Consider the following 22,211-nt stretch of genomic DNA (forward strand, 5'->3'; position numbering starts at 1 on the left):
TCAACCAGCACCACAGGAACAGAGGGCAGCCGTTTGTAACAGTACACTAATAGCATTTATGAGATTCTTGTGAATGATTATCAACAGTTTTTATGTATGGGCCTTTAATTTCTGTTTTGAATGCAGACAAATTGAGCTGCAAATACATTTCTGGGCCCAAAACACTTCTGTCATCTCACTCCACAGGCAGAATAGCCCAAGTAGATCACACACACAGTAAAGCACACTTTTGTATAGCTTTAGTTATAGCTGTTGCTGCTGCTGCTCTCCATGCTGTTTTAATTTTCATATAAAATATCATAAGAAAAAGATAAATGAGTTGTGAGATCTGTCTTCATCAGCTTTTTTGGCTTTTTAAGCTCAACAATACAATACAATACAATACAATGACTGATTAATTTTACTGTGGTGTGAGAACTAGTGAGGAGCAAAGATTTTCAATAGAAAAACTATATATGAACTAGATAGTTGTGCCAAAACGATTAATGCAAAAGTGTTGCTTCCAGTTTCCAGGACCGAAATACATGTGAATGCTAGCTAAAGAAAAGTAATTCCTATAATAAAACCAAAAGGCAGTCAAGAGCATAGCACTCACCATCACTGAAGTTCTAGAGCACAGTGCTATGTGTCACTGATTAATATTCCTCCCTCAGCCATTCAACAGCCTGCAAAGCAGCAAGCAATCAAGGTAAACATATCACAAGGTACAGTGAATGAGTCAGCACTCTCTCTAAAAGAAAAAATAACATCTTGTTCTAAATATGGCTTCAGCCCACTCCTGTCTTCCTGGTGCATTTAAGTATTAGCGTCATCCATTACAGCCCTGGCATTGCTAAGCAGGTGGGTAATAATGTCAGCTGTGTTCTTTACAGAATTAAAGGAAAGCACAAGAGTTGGTATCTTAAAAAAAGAAAAAATAAAAAGCAACAAGAGTCTTGGCTGGTTTAAGTTATGCCTACATGGAGGAGAGAGGTTTGAGGACAAGCTAGTGGATAAATGGGCATTAAGCCCTCAGTTACATTTTTCCAGGAGCTCTTCTGGGAACAGGACAGATTCCCTCAAATGAGATCAATGCCTTTGAGAGGCATGCTACTGCTTTGCACTGCCCTTCTTGTTTGCAAGGATACATAGATTTGAGCTCAGTGCACCTTTCTTTGTACTTCATCTTGGTAAAACTAGATTGTATCTGTTTGCTTGACATAAACCCATAAATGAACTGCAGAAGCTACATCCAATACTCTACCAATGGATTGCAAACTGTGGAGTCAGCCAGAGCTAGCAAAGTGTGATGCTAGCTTCCAAATCACTATCACCCATGCTGCCTTCACAATGAGTTATGACCAAGCACCTCTCCAGAACTAACAGGGTTTTTTCCAGAGCAGGAATCATAGAACAGTTTGAGTTCACAGTGACCTGAAAGATCATCTAGTTTCAACCCCCCCTGCATGGCCAGAGACACTTCCCTCCAGACCAGATTACTCAGAGCCCCATGTAGCCTGACCATGAACACTACCAGGGAGGGGACTTACACAACTTCCCTGTTCAGCCTGTGCCAGTGTCTTACCACCCTCACACTAAATAATATCTTTCTAACATCTAATGTACATCTACCCTCTTCCAGCTTAAAACTGTTCCCCTTCATCCTATCACTACAAGCCCTTGTAAAAAGTCCCTCCCCAGCTTTCCTGTAGTCCCCCTTCAGGTACTGCAAGGCTCCTATAATGTCTCCCAGCAGTCTTCTCTTCTTCAGGCTGAGCAACCCCAACTCTCTCAGCCTGTCTTCAAGGGAGAGGTGAAAAGCTAATTCAGCTACTAGGGTAGCAGAGTAGTCTGCATCCTAAATCAGCATGGACATGTGCTATACCATTTTGATTTCTACAGCCTGCTAAGTCCCATAGGCATGTCTCAGATACCCCTACACCCCCCCAGTCAAGAGTGGAGATGTGCAAGAGAGACATATAATGACCAGACAGTAAGGGAGATGATAGGACAGTTAATGCCTCACAGTCCCTTTGCAGTGTTAATGTCAGCCTGCAACATCTGGTGCAGCATATGGGGCCACTCAGTGAAACTGTTCCCCAGGTTGGTAAGGGTGCAGTCCTCCCATACAGAGGAGCAAACTCAACCACTCCTACTTGTTCCTTATGATGTTCTCTCTACCCATTGTCTCTCTGAAGCATTGCACTTACTATATTCTAACATTAAATAAGAAGGATTTAATAAATCTGACATTCCCCTGTGTTTCCAGAATGCTGGTGGTTTCTTGTGTCAAAAAACAGAATACTTCTTAAATATCCCTTCCAAGGGGAAAAAAAAACGCAACCAAACAAATAGAAAATAAATACATTCAATCAATAATCTTGTGAAGCTCTGACCAAAGAGTTATCTCAGATTACTAGTGTCTTAAATTAGTATGTTAAACATGATGCAACAGGGCACTGCCTCCATGCCTATGTGCTAGGATGCTCATATTGGCTGAAACAAAATGCTGAAGATTTTTCCAAAGAAGAGTGGAAAGATTTCAGTTAGTATTTTCTTTAAGCTGCCAAAACAAATCCCTATTACTGTAGAAATGTCAAAGCTAGAAGTAGAAAAGAGAGGCCATGATCCCACTGCCCTTTAATCAGGGGGAACTGTTGTCCTTTATAACATTAGTGCGGTGTGTTGCCAAATTGTTTTTCAACATTTACCTCACTGAAGCTGAAGGCTGACCTTTGCAGTTGTTACCCAAAGATGTCACTGGGTCTGAAGAAGTTTTCAGCCAGGAGTAACTTATTATTTTAAACACTCAGACCAGCAGCATCTGTCAAACAAGAGTGCCAGGAACACACATGGAGGGCTATAATGACTGCACACTCTGCTATGCTGCAGGCTTGCTGCCTAGGGAGACCTGGATCCTCTCCTGAGCAGTCTATACTGTTGTTTTTCCTGCAAGGAGGTGACCACAAAAAACAGTGAAGCATTCATAAATGTTGGGGTTTTTTTGTTGTTGTTGTTGGTTTTTTCCCCAACTGGGTTTTGGCAATCTTACAGCACTCAGTTTAGTTTGTTTTTTAAAGCAGGGTTTCACATGTGTCTAAATGGCTTCATGTCTGTATGGCTAAGGTCTTTGGTACTTACAGCAGGGTATCATGGTTTTAGCCAATAATCAGGTGACAGACTCTCCATTATCCCCCCATGACCCTCCCAACCTGCACCCCTTCTTCCTTACCATATGCTTCCATAACTGTATACAATATAGTTATGTACAGAAATTTACATTATACAATTTGAACTTAAGTTTTCTCAGCCAGAGTCTAATTGCCTTGTAGTACATGCTGGGCCTCACCATCCTTCTGCATCACCCACTGGGTGTGTCCATGATCTTGAGCAGAGACAATCTCACAGATGGGCTTGCCTTTGTCCAGGGAAGAAGAAATCCACACAGCTTTTCCCAAAAGGTTCATTTCACATAAAATAGAGACTTTTTTTTTCACATAAATGTTGTTGTTGTTTTTCACATAAAATATCCCCTTCCACTGTATGTAAAAGATCTGACTGGGCAGGGCTGCCTTGATTGTCTGATCTCCTGGTATTAACTAGCCAGGTGGCTTGTGCTAAATGTTTGTGCCAGTTTTTGAAGGCTCCACCACCCATTGCTTTACGGGTGGTTTTTAGCAAGCTGTTATGACATTGTGTCTTTGCAGAGGTTGGTACATGGGGATATGATAGATCCACTCTATATCATGCTCTTTGGCCCAATTGGCTATTAAGTTGCTTTTAAAATGAGTCCCATAGTCTGATTCAGTCCTTCCTGGGGTCCATGCCACCATAAAATTTGCCTTTCAAGGCCCTGAATAGTATTGTAGGCAGTGGCATGAGGCACTGGATGTTTTTCCAGCCATCCAATGCTTACTTCTACCGTTATAAACATGTAGTTCTTACCCTGGTGAGTCCGAGGGAGTGTGATAGAATCCATCTGCCAGGCCTCTCCGTATTTATATTTAAGCCAGCTTCCCTCACACCACAAAGGTTTTAAGCAGCTGGCCTGCTTAATGGCAGCACAAATATTACACTCATGGACAACCTGGGTCATAGGGGAACTGATCTTTTAAATAAATGTGCAGATAGTTAAACCCTACCTCATGGCTAGACAGGAAAAAATTACTCATTTACCTCTGTAAGCTAAGTAATTGGAGTAAACTGGAGTTAACTGTTTAAAACTGCCAACCTTTAGTTATATAAATGGATGAGGAGCAAATATATCTATTTTATATAGCCTTTAAAATTATTTATGTTTGAAAGACATGCACTGTTTTTTTTAAATAGTAGCCCTAGAACAAATAGAAAAAAAAAAAAAAAAAAAAAAAGAGTGGTATAATTTTCTGCTTACATTAAGTAAAACACTGTTTACTACATGACTTCTTTTGGTTCAGCGCTAGGTGTGCTACCTTTTATGTTCTTCTTCCCTACTTAGCCTTATAACAGCTCTGCAGTTTTGGAGCCCTTCGTATACCTGCAGTCTGTGTGCCCTTGGAGGTGCTGTGCATTTTAAGTATGTTGGAAGCACTTCTCCTTTTCTTCCTTTAAGGGCATTTTTGTGTCTTAGTCTATACTTCTGTGACCGTGAAAAGTCTGTGGAGTCTTGCCCTGCTCACGCAGATAATGATAAGGTGACAACCCTTGTTAGAAGTCCCTCTCTAGCTTTCCTGTAGGCCCCCTTCAGGCAAACTGGCCAAAAAAGGGTAAACAGAGAGAAAAACTCTTGAGTGCGTGTACAGCAAATTAATTGGCAGAAATGCTACATATTATGGCAAGCATGAGAATGTCCAAGTTTTGGTCTTTTATGCTTCTATGAACCTCCATTATTAAAATAATTGTTACCTTATACTACAGCTATGCTGTCAAGCTGCATAGTTTCAGGAAAGGTTCCTTGGCACTGCATCCTGATCTTTTATACTATTACATGGCTCAGCCTGTCTTGGGAATTTTTTCCATCCAACCCAGACACTATTTCCCTAAACAGCACCTGGGTACAGTTCAGGACTTAGGATAGGCCATGAACTGTTTCAGTAGTCACACTGGTTTGGAGGCAAAGGTTGCTCAGTAGCATCAGTGTGGAATGCTGAGGGCCAGCTGACCTCCAGGCAAGACAGTGGGTCTTCATTTATTAATGTAAGCACAGCCCTAGGATAATCACTGAACCATTTTCATCCTTCTCTCTCACTAGTACTGATGTTTGTGCAGCAGCAAAGCAAGCTGGAGCAACTCACCCATTCAGTTGAAAACTTATCTTTATTTATCTTCGTTATTATTGTTAGAATAATTTTGCTGGCAGAACTCCAAAGTCACTTTACCATTACTAGAATTGCTTGCAAAGGTGAATTAAGGAAAATCTTAAGGAAAACCTGCCCCACTTTATTTGATAGTAGTATAATTTTTAAGTGGCTTGAGCTGACCATTAAACAGCATCCTGGGTCAGTTACAAAAGGAAATACACAGCCAACAGGAATCCAGGTTTGTGAGTTGAATCCCTACCGGTTTTGTGTCTTAGACTGAGAGGCTATATATCTCTAGGTTCTCATTTAAGTACAGGACAAGCTCTCCCTTCATTCCAGCTTATCATAGCAAAGTTTTGACACAAGACCTCCATGAGTTCCAGGCTAAAATCACTTCTAGTGTGGACAGGCCCACCACTGCCTTCTGACTGCATCTCATTTCACCATGTCAATACAGCACAGAGTCCAGAGAGTCTCAGCAATGTAGTAGATTTGCAGGTGGCTGAACTGCAAGGGTCATTGTCAGTAGTCTGGTCAGAGCAGTTCATGAGGTGGACATTTGTCCCACACTCATGCAAACAATATTAAAAAAGTCACAGAGTCTTCACAACACTACTAGTATTTAACCATCTTGGTTATCACATAATTCCTGGAGAACCAGTTAGGAAAAATAGTGCTGGTTCCTTTTTGGTTTTTTAGTTCATCACTAGTGGTGGTGACAAAGCAGTCCTGAGTACACTGAATGGAAGTCTTCTTTCCATTAAAGAATCAGCTAGTGCAGCTTTGCTTGTGACTACACATCTAAAATTGAGCAGTAAATAATGCTGGTACTGCTGGATATGTCACAGCTGGATAGAATATTATGTTTGTGTTCTGTTGTCTGCATGGTTGTCCAGTCCATTCCCAAATTACAAATTCCTGAAATCAAGTTGTTTTCAACCCAGTGTGAAGCATATATGGTTCAGGATCTATGTGCTTTTTGTTCCTCTCTCTGATTTGTGTTTGTCCATAGCAAAGCCTAGAGAGAATTGCTAGCAAGGCACAGATGCCTTGTGCTTTCCCAGATTAGCTCTTGCCTTGATAGACAATGTTGACTAACTTTCAGGGAATGCTGCAAGAACTTTGTGTCCTTCTGAGCTGTCAAGGAAGATCAGAAAGTAGAGAATGGCATGAGAAAAATACAGCTAATTAAGAGGATTGCTGTTGTTAGTGGTGAGTGGAGTCACTGACATATTTTGTTGAGACTTTTGAGTGATTTCATTCTGTAATTCATATTCTTTGAACAGTGAATCAGCATATTAAAAAACCCACAGAAAAACTAGTTTAAAATGTGCAGTGAGAATGGTGTTGAGGTGCAGGCACAAGGTTCGCTGCTGATGGAATAAAGTTCTATTTTCAGATACTGCACTCTTCCCTGCACCAAAGAGATAGACCAATAGGGTCTAGAGTCCACAGGTAGTGTAGTAAATGGAGGAATGTCATTAGCACCATTAACTTCAGGAGAAAGTTCTAGTAATTGGTCTGTATTCCTTCAGCAAATTTTTTTAAAACATGGGAGGTCTAGCTCCTACGTTCGTTACAATGTCAAGGAAACTTTCTACCGTGCTAAAAAGTATTGCTGTGTGCCTTGCAAGATTGTAATATGTTTTCATTTACTGTGCACAAAGGTTGTTTTTCTGAGACTCCTTGAAGAAAGCATGGTTTAAAAGAAAACCTGCTACCTGCATTTCAGATTGTGTCCTTTTGTCCTTTTTTTTTTTTGGGGGGGGGGCGTCATCTTCTTGACCAGACTAAGAAAGTACAAAATTCCAAAAATTTAAAATGTAGTGTTTCATATCTTATACTTCTTCATATAATCTGTAGTTTTATTTTCATGCACAGACAGCTTGTTCTTCTAGTAAAATATGAAATTTATGTTACTAAAATAAGATTTAAGTAATAATGAACATTTCAGTGCATTTTACATCTGCATGCTAATTAAATTGCAACAGGACTCCTGTGAGGTAGGTAATCCTCATTTTAACCTTTGAGAATGAGAAATATGAAGAATTCCCTCAGCTGAAACATTATGTTTAGAATTGTTTCATTTCAGATAGTAAAGTGACATGCTGGATTTTAAGCAGAACAGCAGTTTACTGATGGAACACCTTTAAAACTCTGGGATCTGTGAGCAAATGCCATGGAAGTGGGTGGAACAACAGGAGCAGATCTTTTTTGAAGTGCCAGTAGTTAGTTTGTCTTCTTTTGCTAAATTCTAAACTGAAATTTAAAAACCTTGAGTTAACAGTGGTCAAAGTCCAGAAAAACTGGTATTTCATTGATTCTTCCAGTATTGACATCAGTATTTATTTGGTACGTGGTTTGGTATTGACACTGCTAACACTAGTGCCTGAATGGCAGCCTTCTGGTATCTGAAGGGGGACTACAAGAAAGCTGGAGAGGTACTTTTTGCAAGGGTTTGTGGTGAGAAGACAACGGTAATGGATCAAAACTGGAAGAGGGGAGATTTAGATTAGATATTAGGAATAAATTCTTTAGTGTGAGGGTGGTGAGACACTGGCACAGGTTGCCCAGGAATGTTGTAGAAGCCCCATCCCTGGAAGCGTTCTAGACCAGATTGGATGGGGCTTTGATCAACCTGGTCTAGTAGGAGGTGTCCCTGCCCATGCAGGACAGGTGGAACTATAGGATCTTTAAGAACCCTTCCAACTCAAACCGTTCTATGATTCTGTGACTCTGTGAAGGGGAGCCTAGATTACTTATCTGGTTAGATAGAAAGAAAAACTTCTTCCCTGTGAGTGTGGTCAAATATTGAAACAGATTGCCTACAGAAGCTGTGAAGTATCCATTCTTAGAAACATTCAAAACCCAGCTAGGTACAGTCCTAGGCAATCTGCTGTACCCTACCCTGTTTTGATCAGAAGGCTGGCCTAGAGACCTCAAGACATGATGCCTAGTTTGTTCCAGAGGTTTGACCAATTCACCTGTTTTCCATGACAGCATGCTGTGGCTTACATGCAGGATCTGTGCAATCTGAGATCCAGGGGACAGGACAGACTGCAGAAGTCCAATCAGGTGTCCAAAATCCTTTTCATCTAACATGTCTAATCTGAGTCTAATCAAGACACCCAATCCGAAGGACTTTTAACAACACAGAAGAATAATGACTTTTCTTCTAAAACAAGATACTTCATTTTTGTAGTACAAAATTTCTAGAATACCCACTGTGAAGATGTGAGTTCAGTTTCTTCCTTAGCCTGCACAAGGTTAAATCCCCATCTTCTTAATTCCCCAGACTGCATTCTGAGCAGCAGGCTGTAAGGCAGTTTGGAGCAAAGGCACTTCTTGCTTTGTTAAGGTGCTCCACAACTTTTATCCAAACACCCCTTCATGGAAATTCACTGAATGCTTGGCCCATGACTTTAACTGAGCTCCCTCTTTTCAGGTGATTGCCTGGGCCACTAGGCTGCAACACACCCTTTCTTGTACATTAAGTCCTTCTTTTCTTGCCAGCCTACCCAGGCAATCTGTGAGTGTCTCATGATAAGGTCACGAGTTATAAAAAGAGGAGAGTGTGGTAGTTTATTTGTCAGCCCTAAGTCTTATCCTTCTCAAGCACTGCAGCCATTATTGATTAGAAGTTGAACAGTAATGTCTACCACTTCCACAGCTGTTTTGTCATGAAAGGAAAGAATAAAGCTGCTCAGTTCTTTGGAAAAAAAACCCAACAACCTGAATTCCTTCTTCAGGAGGTAGTTGTAGGCTGTGAATGGGAAATGACAGAAGGGCCTTTCTTCTGCCTGTAATGAAAGACAATAAAACAATTAAGGGAGAGGGGTTTGAGATTCTTCTTAATGCTTTGCCTTTTGGTTGCTAATTAAAGGGACCTCTTGGTTCCTTTTGGATGCTACTCTGAAGGAGCTAACTCTCCTCATGGCTTTTATGGGGAATTTAGGGCCCTACCTAAGGTTGCAGAGTTCACTCTCAGGGTCAGTTCCATAAAATGTAGGAAGTTTTAGATATCAGGTGCCTCAATAAAATTGATCCTGGGTGACTAATGTAATATATCACTCCCAGTCAGCATCAGAACAATTAAAAGATCCCAAATTTCCTGAGCCCGCTTGTGCCAATCACAGCAACATTGCATGAAAATTATGAGACTCATAATTTTCCATAGTAGCTATAACCAAAGCAGCAGCTGGTGACAAAATTGAATGAGATCATTATTTTTACAAAGGAAATTCATATGGTAATATGCAGTATAACTCCTTTGCGGATAGAAACTGCATCTACAAGGATTCATGTTAACATCTAGAACAGGAGGAAGGCCTTTTTAGACATTATAAATATCAGCATTCATCACTATATGCAAGTGGATAATTAGGGTAATTATTCCCAATTAGCAGCTGCAAGCCCTGCAGATGGGAATTTCAGGGGCTAGTAACTATTGTAAGAAAGCATTTCTGCAAGCTGCAGGTTTTAGAAAAAAATATTTAATGACCCTCATGCATGCTGTTAAATATTTTTTATAATATTTTTTTTTTAAATAATCTTTCCTGCACTAGTATAATACTTCAGCTTTTCTGTGAAGCAATGTTGGGGGCTGAAATGGCCTGGATTTTAAAGGATTTTTCAAAGTATTTAACCTATTGGCCAAAGTAAATAATGAACCAGGACAAACTGGGATTCAAATTTTGCTTCTCAGTCCATGAGGCTAAACAATGTCAGGGGCACTGTCATTGGCTTTTGAAGACAGCAAAAGAACTCCAAATAGTTTCCTAGGCTCTGCGTGAAACCATCTGAGAGAACACATTGTCAAACTTGCTTGCCAGCATTTTCCATGTGTTCTATTGTATTCTACTCTTTTGAATGGCTCAAGGGTTAAAAATGATACACATATTTTAATTGTGAATAATGTTTTTTCAATTATAAAGGCTTCTGTGGTTACTAATGAGTCATTGTGCTTAGAAAGGGATACTTGGTGTGTTTGTGAGTACAGGGAGTACATGACAAACACAAATAGAGCAGGATTTCTTCCCTTTTTAGCTTTTACACACTTTCATTTAACATAAAAATTCGGAAAGCAGAAGAAATTTAAACACTGAAAATAGTAAGGCATATAATTCTAAAATTTCTCCTCATGAAGCTCCTTATCACAGTGAAGAAACATTTTTTTTAGATACTTTAATGCAAAAAAAAAAATCAGTCTTTCCTATCTTTTAAAGAGTTAAACTTCAATCAACAAATAAGCCTGTGTGTACTCATTTAAATCTAGTCCTTATCTAGTTATTTGAACATGGAATATCAGGCAAAAGAAAGTTGAGAAACTAGTAAATTTTTGCATTTAAGTAAGTAAAAGATTATTGATCAATGTCTATTTAAGCTTTCTATTTCATTATCTTCAAGCTCAAATGAAGGAAAGGAATTCCAAGCTAGAATAATTATTCTATGAAAAAGTTATGAGCTTTTTGAAAAAAGAATATTAAGACTGAACATAATAATTCAGCTTTAGTACAGTTATAGAAGATTGAACAGTAAGTATAGTTTGCAGTGCCAATAAATACATTTTAAGCATTTGAATTTTGTTTTTAACAATGCTAACATACAAGTCATGGAGTTAAAAGTGAGAGTATATTTTAATTATATAAATTAATTTTTCTTAATAATTTCTATTTCTGTTTTTTTTTGCAGTTAATAGTGTTACAGGCTGTAGATTTAAAATTTTAAAAAAAAACAACACCAAATTTACAAAAATATATTTATTTTTGTGTATTTCATGAGTCTATTACAAATATCACTGCAGATAAATACCTTTTTTGTATCCCAGAATCTCAGAAGACCTCCTTCCAACATTGATCTCATAAATACTAAGTTTTAGAAAAGAAGTTAGGATGATGTATCACATTTACAGGAAGTATTTAGATATATGAAAATAATAATGCACTTTTCACATGTGTGTTTATGATGTCCATTAGGTACCTCAGGATGAATGGGGAGGATACCCAGCTGGTGGGAAAGATGAGGAGATCCCCTGCAGAAGAATGAGAAGTGGAAGCTATATTAAGGCCATGGGAGATGAAGAAAGTGGAGACTCTGATACTAGCCCCAAGACATCACCAAAATTAACAGTTCGACCAGAGTCATTATTAAAATCCATTGGACAAAGACCACTGGGAGATCATCAAAAGTGAGTTTCATTATACCATGTTATATACCTTTCTGTCAGTTGCCATGACTCAGGTAATTTTTCTTTGTCTTACTGGTAATGGTCAGTATCCATGAAAAAAATATGATATTGTAGTTAAAAAGCTAACTTTTTTGTCTTTGTTTTAAATTAGCTACAGTTTCTTGTTATTACTGGATGAAGAATTGCCATCTTCCTCCATCCACATAACAAACATGCTACTTCAGAAAGAGTTTGTTATATTTACTAAAGGGAATATATCCCTATTTTTATAAAAAACTTTAAAATTATGAATATTTCTTCTTTTTTATTTTATTTTGTACCTCTTTTTTATTTCATTGCTTTCTCTGAAGGAGAGAATACACTCTGTTCTATATTAGGTATAATAACAAATGCATAATTATATATATGTTTGGCATCTTACACCGTTTTTATCAGTACAATGCTTTATGTATCAGCTGTACTGTATCATACTCACTTAAAAACATTGTGGTGGGCTTTGCTTGACTGGATTTTTTTCATTCATACTACCTGCAATATGGCCTACTAAATAGCTTAATCAAATTTTTTAAGCTATGGGAAAATATGCAGTTATATGTTTTCCTTTTTTTTTTCCTCATTTTTATCCTTTCAATATACAACTTTCTAACTAAACTAAGTATACGTCTGAAGACAGTTCCAAATCTGCAGCTGCTATTAATGTGACTGAATGTTTCTCACGGCTTAGCAAATTGATCTTTTTTGCCTGGAAGGAGTACATAAAATGAAGAAATTCAGAATGCAGCCTTTGGTCAAAGATTGCTTATTGTTCTGTAGGTAATACCAGGTGTAGCATACCATAGTGACTCATCTTTTCATAACATAAAGCAAAGCAAAAATCTTAGGCAAAAAACCTTTTGGCTTAATTAAATTGAATTATTTGGCTTGCAATCTTGAAGAAAACCATCCACTTTCATTACAACTGAAGAGAAGGGTTTGCAACTCTGTTGCTTCATATAGCTTGCTCACGCAGCTCTGTAAGTTCAATTCAGATGCACAAACAGTGGTGTCTGTACCAGGAGCTGCTCTGAGATTTCTGAGATACCATGAAATAAGCCTGGCAGGTCTGTGCCCTCAATTGGCAACCAAAATCCAGGCAGGATACATTATGGCATCCCAAAGGGTTTAGACAACTGACACAAATTCTGAGTGTGAATCTGAAGGATTTGCTACAATATTAGTTCCAATGATGAAAACATGGCCTATAACGTAAGTATTGCTGGCAGACCTGCACCTGGCTGACTTTGAAAGATGAAAAGATGAGCTCCTAATGACAGTTGTTGGAAGCAACATTTGAATTTCTTTATATTCTCAGTCATTGTATCTGGGCTCAGTGTTAGGTTTGAGGTATGCATTGACTGGTTTAGTCTAAATTTGTGGAAGTCCCAGGGAAACAAACGTTTTCAGCTTGTGAGTACATGTCAGTGGGAGTAGATTGTTCAGGACGAGGAATCTGTAATTGCTCAACCATGGTGGAGGCATATGTTGTGAATTCTGCAATCCTGGATTTTCCCATAAAGGGCTCTGAAAGCTGTGGGTCTTGCAAAAGGGCAATTATCGTTGTGGGGTAAGATGTGCTGAGGGAGAATGATCTATGTCTGTGGCTTGTTAAGAGTGACCCTTCTGATGGCAGCAATGAAGGAAGAGATAGTCGACTTTCTCAGACTTGTACACATCAACTCAGTTCCTTCTTGCTGGTAAATTAAACATTTTCAGAAGACAGGCCTGAATACAGAAACCTGATCATATACAGTAAGAAGGCTTTGGAGTGGCCCCAGCAGACTTGTCACCTGTGTCTGTTAGCACTGTCCCAGCCACTGCCTAGCCATGTTCAGGGCATTGGTTTGGGACAGGTATTATTCCCAGAAAACAATCTGGATACAGCCATCCTGTTTTGGAGAGGATGTCATATCCCTACTAGTACCACAAACTAAAATCTTTTCTCAGAGACAGTTTTCAAACTTTCCAAATACTTAGACCAAACTAAATATATTCTGTTCTGTTCTTTGGTTTTGGCTGTGGTTGCACCTTCCCCAAGTGGATGTAGGTAACATACATTTTCCAGTGAGGGGCAGGTCTCAGTACCTGCCCTAGACCCCCCCAGCCTATTACCAGAACCAGACAGCATCTAGACATACATATTCAAACAAAGAGTATGTTTCAAGAAAAAAAAAGTCTTCCTGAGCTGTTAAGTCCTGAAGACATGTGGTTACTAGTAGGTCAATACCAAATGGTGTGTCTTCTGTCAGTTCTCCATGTATTGCAAATAGAGCAGTCAAAATATGGATTAAAACAGGGATTAAATGCCAGTATACTGGGATACATGATCCCAAAGGATTTAATGGCATGGTTACCACTAACTGCAGTCAGAAAAGGAGGAAGAGGAGGAAGCTTTTTCTTATACTGTGAAATATTATTAGGGACTCTGTTGAGAATTCGCCGCAAGTGCTGCATTAGGAATAACTGAGCAGCCAAGCTGCTGCTGATAGATAGCTTTTGAATCCTTGTTTTTCCCTTAAACTGAGGGGCAAAACTTTGAATCTGCCAGCCTAACATACACATTTTTTCTTAGTGATCTTCAGGCACAAATCAGAAATACATTTTGTATGTCTTTCTACCAAAAATCTGCAAATTTCAGCAGCCCTTAAGCAGACAAAAAAATTCTCATCTCACAAGAATAAGAAGTCCTGATCCTAAACCTGGGGTTTCATGACAAGCCATCTCCTCCCAGTATGTCTCTGTCTCCCTGTCACTGTGGTTACCTTCTGTGACTGTTGGATTTCTATAGAGGATATAGCAAGGGATACTGGTTATGGAGCCTTCCTCCCTCCTCTCACATTGCTTAGTTGTCCCCTCTGCATGCCGAGTTCCCTTTGTACTGCTGATCAGACTGCCAAGCCAGAAGCCAAGGTTTTGAATAGCATTCTTGCATGTATAGCAGGGCTCAATAGCATTTCTGGCATGCATTATGAGAAATTACATAAGTCAAGATGTCAGCTGCATTAGCTGGCTTTTCAGCTTGTTAACCAGATGGAGGGAGCTAATGCACAGAAATAAAATGGGCCTTATACTCTCTTAGTCCCCTGCTTGGGTGAACAGGATAGTTCAGAACTGAGGTCTGATACAGCATCAGTAAACCTTTAATAAAAACTGATTATTGATCATTTCAGCAGTATGAAAACATGCATTGGCTGCAAAACATATGTAAGTGGTTTTCATGAGAATAAGCCTAGTTTTTTATGACTATCCTGAAGAGGATGAAATGAAAATGAGAAAAGCCTGCATTTAACCTTCAACAGACCTTTGACATGTGTACATGTTTCTCTTCTTGAGTTTTACCAGGCATTTTTGCAGGGAGTTTTTTCCATTTCTTTTCTGTTTCTATACTGACAAAAGTAAGCCCGTATTTTGTTGGTATGTTGCTCAAGGATTCATTAAATGGAACATTAAAAAGTCATGAACAATAAAAATGCATATTTGTACCTGAATAATAATCTTATTTAACAATATATGATAGGTAAATGTAACTGATTTAACAGAAGCATTAAAATTCTTAAATAACTTAATTTAAGCTACCCTTGGAAAGGAATGTGTTTTGCTCCAAGTGGAAATAAAAAGGGATTGCAGGGTCTGACCACTGCTGTTTTATGCAGATGGTAGAAGCAGGGCATATGCCCAACCACTGCCATCTGATCACCACCTCTGTCAAACTGCTGGCACAGCCGGCATGCCCATTAGCCTGCTTTCAGCCTAGGCTTTCTACGTAGTGCTCAGGCATCATTCAGGGACTTACCCAGCAGGATCCTCTCTATAGGATAAGAAAGTTTAACCATACAGGCCAATGGGTCAGGTAATGGACCTAGCTTATTTCTGAGCATAGTTCTAGCCTAAGTGACTAAGATTTTGCTGGATTTTTCATAAACGAAATGCACCTAAATATCTAGATTACTCACTGAAGATAAATGCATTTCAATTCTTTCTCTGTTAATGCTGTCTCAAAAGACTGAATAGTACATTACACTAATTAGTCCTATAACATCAAGTTGGAGGCCAGTGTATTTTTTTATTATTATTAAATTGCATTTGAGTGAAATATAATGCAATAAGGCTTGCTGTAGTGGAGACAGGACACATGCTTGAATGTGCTTCCTTTCCAAATTTTTGATTTCTTGGAGTAGTGCCAGCAATCCCATTTATTGTGGAAATTATCTTGACTCCCAGTAGACCCATGAGAAGAATAAAATAAAAAAAAAAGTTAAATTCTTGTTTATTTACTTTGCATCATGATTAGTCACACCAAATATTTCAGATGTCAGTTTTGGTATCCTATGAACAAATACAGGTCTTCTGGAGGCAAAATGTCCTTTCAATGCAATCCTTTGTTTTCTGCTGTTCTGTGATGCTGCAGAGGATGGAGTTAAACTCTTGGAAGCTATTTTGCACAAGGCAGTTTGTAGAAGCTATGTAGTGTGCTGCTAGGTGTTTTCATTTACAGTAAAGGTCAAAACAGCTAAAGTTTGTTGAACTGGTAGGAATGTCTGTCCTAGATAAATTTTGTTCAATCCTGGAAAAGGGGCTGACTCACATGATTTTTAAGGGTACCCTTCTAACCTGGTAAATGTCATTTCTCTATATTTGTGACAAAAACAAGCAAAGATGAGAGAGGGAAGCATCAGAGACACTGGGTTCCAGAAAGGAAAGCTAAAAAGAAAACAAGAGTTTGGGACTATGTGATGGAAAAACGATTCTGTGACTGAAGATAATGTTCTGGTTATTTGATGCTTCTTATTTTCAGGAAAAGAGTACTTAATATAGAGATTATGTAAATGAACAGGATAGCAAGTAGAAATAGCGAGTTCCCTTTTCATTCCTTTTTGAGTGTTGTGAAAGACTGAAAGTTTCAGAGTCAAAACAAAAACATGTAGCCCAAAGTTAACACACTCTGTTTCAAGATCATGCTGGTATCAGTCACACAAATGAATAGGCATGCTGTGCTGAAGTTTTCCATCATGCTCTGAAGTGACTCATGGGAAACCAGATGCTGCAAATGTGCAGATGAAATATGTTAAGCTACAATAAAATAAGATCAGTGACAACAACATGTACTTTTGTTTCAAGATACTCTATATGGCAGACCTTATTGCAGCAGCTGGTAGTCACATGCCTTAAGCTGATGGGTGAGCAGACACAAAGGCTTTCACTGAGAAAGAAAATATGCCATAGCATAGATTATTTGGTGGACTGCAGCAGTGTAGTACCAGTGGTGCTTTGATTTGTCTTGCTGTATTCTTCATCTAAATTTCTGCTGGGTTTTGGCCCCTCTATGGAAGTGAGTGTCTTGAACTCTGAGTCATGTTCATGGAGAGAGCAGCCATGATCCCCCTCAAATGTTTAAAACCATTGCATGGGATGTTTTTAAAGCCCACAGCACACTTGAAAAGCATAAAGCATGTCTATATTTCAGCTACTCTACTTCACAGTCTAATATCTGAAGGCAAAACCACTTTTTTCAGTAGTTCAAGCTAACAAGTATGACCAGAAATGGTTGCGACACAAGTGTTTTCGGGGCTTATGGAAAACCAGATCAAACCAGCCACCTGCATGAAAAATAACTTTTCCCCACCCTGTCCCTTTTTAGAAAGAGAAATGTCATCTCTCTGTGGCCATACTAACTTATGCTGATTTAGAGAATGTCTGGAGTATGACCCAAGATGCGTTCGCATGTTCTGTTCTGCAGACTCTGTTACGGCAACAAAAATGTTGCGGAAGCACATGGCAAGGAGGTTAAACTGCAACAAGAAGATCTGAGAGCACTTAACTGCCAGAGCTGCTGGCTCAGCAGGAGTCATGGAACAGCATATGCTCCTCTAAGACATGTGGGAAATCTCCATTAAAAAAATTCCTACCATTTATTACCATTTGTGCTAACCATAGCACACCTAAAATGTAAGAAAGTGAAAACCAAATGAGAAGTTGGAAGAACTGCATGAAAGCAAAACTCTGTCTTTTTATCCATGCTTGCTCATGACAGTGCCAATGCCATGTTGTTTAGTGATGGACAAATTTGTGGATATTTCTCCTAGAGAAATACCACTTGGTAAGTACCAAGTCTTGATAGGCTGTAGGTAAGTGTGCACATGTGGCAGAGTGGGTGTGCTGCAAAAATGTCACAGATGGAGAGTTGAAGCATAGCTCCTTTGCTAAAGAAATTAATGTCCTATTTCAATGTTATCCTTTGCTGTACAAAGCTGTGATGCGAGCCTTTTTTAATTTTTAAGGGTAAACTTCAATTTACCACCAACTCTTCTTCTGTATTTTAAGTAAGGAATGGATTTGAGGTTATTCCTGAGAAATACTTTCAACAGAAGATAAGGGAAAAATCAGTAGAAAAGTAAGCTTCATCTGTTATATGCATTTTATTTATTTTGAGAGTTTTTTTCTCCTCAATCTTCTGACTCTAAAAAGCCTCATTACACACTTCATTAGTAGCTTTGTGAAGCCCTATAGCGTACTAGCATCTACTCAGAGTCTCTGAGGGGTGAAATTGGAGATTTACTGAGCAGAGTTTGAGGGCTCATTACAAAGCCTTATCAACTAATAATGCAATCAGTGGGCCACTGGAACTATGATAGTACTCTGCTGCAGTCAGTAAGATCTGAGTTAGATTAGTCCACAGGGTTAAGAGGGAATGCTGATGAAGGAAGCTAGTCATCTGGCTATCTGAGAAGTCTCTTTCACGGGGTCAGAAGAGAGTTCCCATCCTTTCTTCCTTTGTAAAATAATAATAGGAAATGTTCTTAAACAGTGTTAGGCACCTTGTTCTCTGAGAAGTAGCACAGTGTGAAACCCAGGGAGTAATTGAGGCTGGATCCCTGGCTTCATTGTAGCTAATACCAGCTTTATGTTGTAGGGCTGAAATGTATTACCCTAGTTTAGGGATGGAAAAGGGATCCTAAGGCTCTGAAGAAAGTGCAGTCTTCTCAGACATAAAACAGGCTTGTGTTAGAAAGATGCAATTTTGTGATAGATCGAGGTGAAAATGCACTAAGAGTCACAGAATCACAGAATCTTAGGGGTTGGAAGGGACCTCAAAAGATCATCTAGTCCAACCCCTAGGATCACCTAGAGCATATCACACAGGAACATGTCCAGGTGGGTTTTGAATGTCTCCAGTGAAGGAGACTCCACAACCTCTCTGGGCAGCCTGTTCCAGTGCTCTGTCACTCTCACAGTAAAGAAGTTTTTCCTGATATTTACATGGAACCTCCTATGCTCCAGTTTGCATCCATTTCTCCTTGTCCTATCACTGGATGTCACTGAAAGTGACATCACTTCAGGCCCATCTCACACGCAGAAGTACTGAGTTCCAAGAGAAAATATGTTTCTCGTGCTTATTCATTATGGACTTACATATATGTTTAAATCAAGATCATGCTCAGATGCTTACTGAGTCATGATGGTCTGGAGTCTATATTTGTTCTACCTAATTTATGATTATTTTTTTTTTGCATGTGTACATGTATATGTATCTAAAGAAAAGAAAGAAAAAAAAAAAAAAAAGCTACAGTTTCCTAAAGAAAATGAAGTCAAATCCAGCTGGTGGCCAGTCACAAGTAGTGTTCCTTAGGGCTCAGTGTTGGGGCTGTTTCTGTTTAACATCTTTATTGATAATCTCGATAAGGACTTAGACTGTATCATCAGTAAGTTTGCAGATGACACCAAGTTAGGTGGGGGTGTTGATCTGCATGAGGATAGGGAGGCTCTACAGAGAGACTTGGATAGATGAGATCATTGGGCTAACGTTACTGGTGTGGGCTTCAACAAGGCCAAGTGCTGGGTCCTGCACTTGGTACACAACAACCCCAGGCAACACTCCAAGCTTGGGGAAGTGTGGCTGGAAAGTGTCTGGCAGAAAGAGACCTGGAGGTTCTAATTGACAAATGGCTGAATCTGAGCCAGCAGTGTGCCCAGGTGGCCAAGAAAGCCAATGGCATCCTGGCTTGTGTTAGAAATAGTGTGACCACCAGAAGTAGAGAGGTGATTGTCCCCCTGTACTCAGCACTGGTGAGGCCACATCTGGAGTATTGTGTCCAGTTTTGGGCACCTCAATTCAAGAGAGATATCGAGATGCTGGAGAAAGTGCAGAGGAGGGCAATGAAGCTGGTGAAGGGCCTAGAGAATAAATCTTAAGAAGAATGCTTGAAGGAGCTGGGAATGTTTAGTTTGAGGAAGAGGAGGCTGAGGGGAGACCTCATCAGTCTCTACAACTACCTGAAAGGTCATTATACAGAGGTTGGTGCTGGTCTCTTCTAACAGGTAATTAGCGACAGAACAAGAGGGAATGGCTTCAAGCTGCAACAGGGGAGGTTTAGACTGGACACAAGGACATATTTTTTTTTCACAGAAAGAGTGGTTAGACCCTGGAATAGGCTGTCCAGGGAGGTGGTTCAATCACCATCCCTGGATGTGTTTAAGGGTTGTTTGGATGTGGTACTGGTAAATATGGTTTAGGGGAGAACTTTGTAGAGTAGGGATGATGGTTGGACTTGATGATGCCAAGGGTTTTTTCCAACCTGAATGGTTCTTTGATTCTATGATTATTAATATTTCACATCCATAAATGGATGTAGGAATATACATCCAATATTTGAGCTCTGCTCAGAGTCTCAGATCAATTTGCCAAACTTCTACATGATGTTTGAAAAGCCTCTAAGTTTTTGCCATTACATCTGCCTGAGTTTTGTTGCTGCTGACCAGTTTGCTGCCTACTCTCTAGAGCAAGCTCAAAATAGGATATGGGAACAAGACTCTTAGGATTAGCTATATGTGCATATTTGTGACCTCTTACAAACGATAGTTCTGAATTTAGATTTCCCACATCGAACTTTTTTTTATTGCATGGATATTCTGCATGATTTGGAGTACAAGCTTGATTTAGCATACATCCTCTGTATCTTTGCAAGGAGTGATCAAACCACCAGACTGTTTAACTAGTCTGGATTATTTCCTCTTGTTCTCTTCTAGTTCATGTTGTATGAAATCCTTAAATACTTACTGATGAAAAAGGTTCTCTTCTACCAGTGATTAGTAGTAATTTCATAAGGATGGAAACAGCAGTCTCCACCTCTTTCCTAGCATATTCCTGTAATAAATCAAATGTTTAATATATTTCAGACACCTTTTTTTTAAAAAGCTATGGGTCAAGGATTAAATATATAGACGTGTTTAAAAATTTATTTGCCCCAAATTCTTATCTCTATCTCTGATCAAAAAGAAGCTCTAATCTGGCAAAGATCAGAGAAGACATTCTTCACTACAGATAAATTCACCAGATTTACATGTACTTTCAATTTTATTCAAAGAAGCAGACTAACCGTGCTATTCCAAAGGGAGAATCAGACTTAACGTCTATACTCTGAGTTCTCCAAGGGGCTGCACACAGGCACATCTGTGCCCCTTTGCAGAGCTCTACTGACTTCAGCAGGAATCTGCAGAGAGACAGTGCGACTCACAGCTGCTGCATAATGGCACTGCTAGCTGAGCGGTATCATTAGATGCTCGTCAATGAGTTATTTCATGTACCTACAAAGACCTAGTTAAGACAGATCCAGATAGAGAAATGAATATCCATTGAAATGCAAATCCCTCAATAAAATAGGTTTTGATAACTTATGCTACCTTGCTAATTCTAATGCACTGCCCTTTTAGGTACCCAAGATGAATTCTTTTCCAAATTTTATCTTTTTGTCCCCGAGTGATATTTCTGAATGATACTGATTTAAACAGCGGCTATTGATTGTACTTTCTTTAATGTTCCTATTCATACTCAGATTTTTTGACAAATGCAGGCATGATCATGAAAATAAAAAGGTATTATTTTAGAATATTAAAGTTCCAGAAATTAATTTGACAAAAAATTGACTTTCTTTATATCTGATGCTCTCTTAATAAACTTGATAGATCCATTCAGAGTTAGAAGATAACTTTCTTGCTGAAACTTTCAGAGACCTGAGAATATTTTCATTTACTTTAGTACCTTCTTGACCCAGGGTGCACTGGTGGCTGAACACTTGGGAGAGAACAGGAGCTCTGGGAAGCAATCACTATTTTGGATATTATTAGATCAAGAAATTACCTTGGCAACTGTGTGACATTTGCTGCATTGTTGGCATCATGTCCATATTTTTTTAAGCAAAGATATTAGGTTTAGGACAAAGTATACAGGCATAATCACTTACTAGAAAATAAAATACAGAGCAGTATGACAGAAAATCCTTTCTCAGGATTCATAAACCTCATGTTTCCACTAGGACTGTCTTGGTTGTCAAGTACTGCTTAGGAATCTGAATTTGTAGGGAGAAATCAGGAGGTTTCTTTTGGTTTTTTTTGACCCTGGGTTAGCTATGAGCTATAAAACTATCTTAGCTTCTAAATCTGGCATTTCACGGTGGACTAAAAGTGAAAAATATGTTGGTTTACTATAATCTTTTCATGAAATGACAAAAAGACTTGTCTTCTGCAAAACATGCAATGGTTGCATAAGTCATGGTTCAGTACTGTGTGCTGTAATTCCGGCTTACAGTGATACTCATCATATAGCAATGACAAGAGAATTCAGGAGACACTCCACAAACCATTTTGAGTGTTCATCAGCATCTGAACTCAGTGAGGGCAAAGCACAGGCTGAGTGCTGCACAAAGTGATAGATGTCAAGTGAGTGGTACAAGGTG

General features: G+C 39.1%; 1 protein-coding gene across 1 annotated transcript in view; it reads left to right on the forward strand.

Annotated features, from left to right (window-relative positions):
• DLGAP2 (discs, large (Drosophila) homolog-associated protein 2) overlaps positions 1–22,211 on the forward strand; it is a 98,780-nt gene that overhangs the window by 20,362 nt on the left and 56,207 nt on the right. Inside the window, exon 3 of the mRNA XM_009999175.1 lies at positions 11,234–11,445. Coding sequence (XP_009997477.1) covers positions 11,234–11,445 — 212 coding nt within the window. The remainder of the gene's footprint in view (positions 1–11,233; positions 11,446–22,211) is intronic.

The sequence above is a fragment of the Chaetura pelagica genome, unplaced genomic scaffold, assembly GCF_000747805.2.
Source record: "Chaetura pelagica isolate M959 unplaced genomic scaffold, ChaPel_1.0 scaffold90, whole genome shotgun sequence".
NCBI lineage: Eukaryota > Metazoa > Chordata > Aves > Apodiformes > Apodidae > Chaetura > Chaetura pelagica.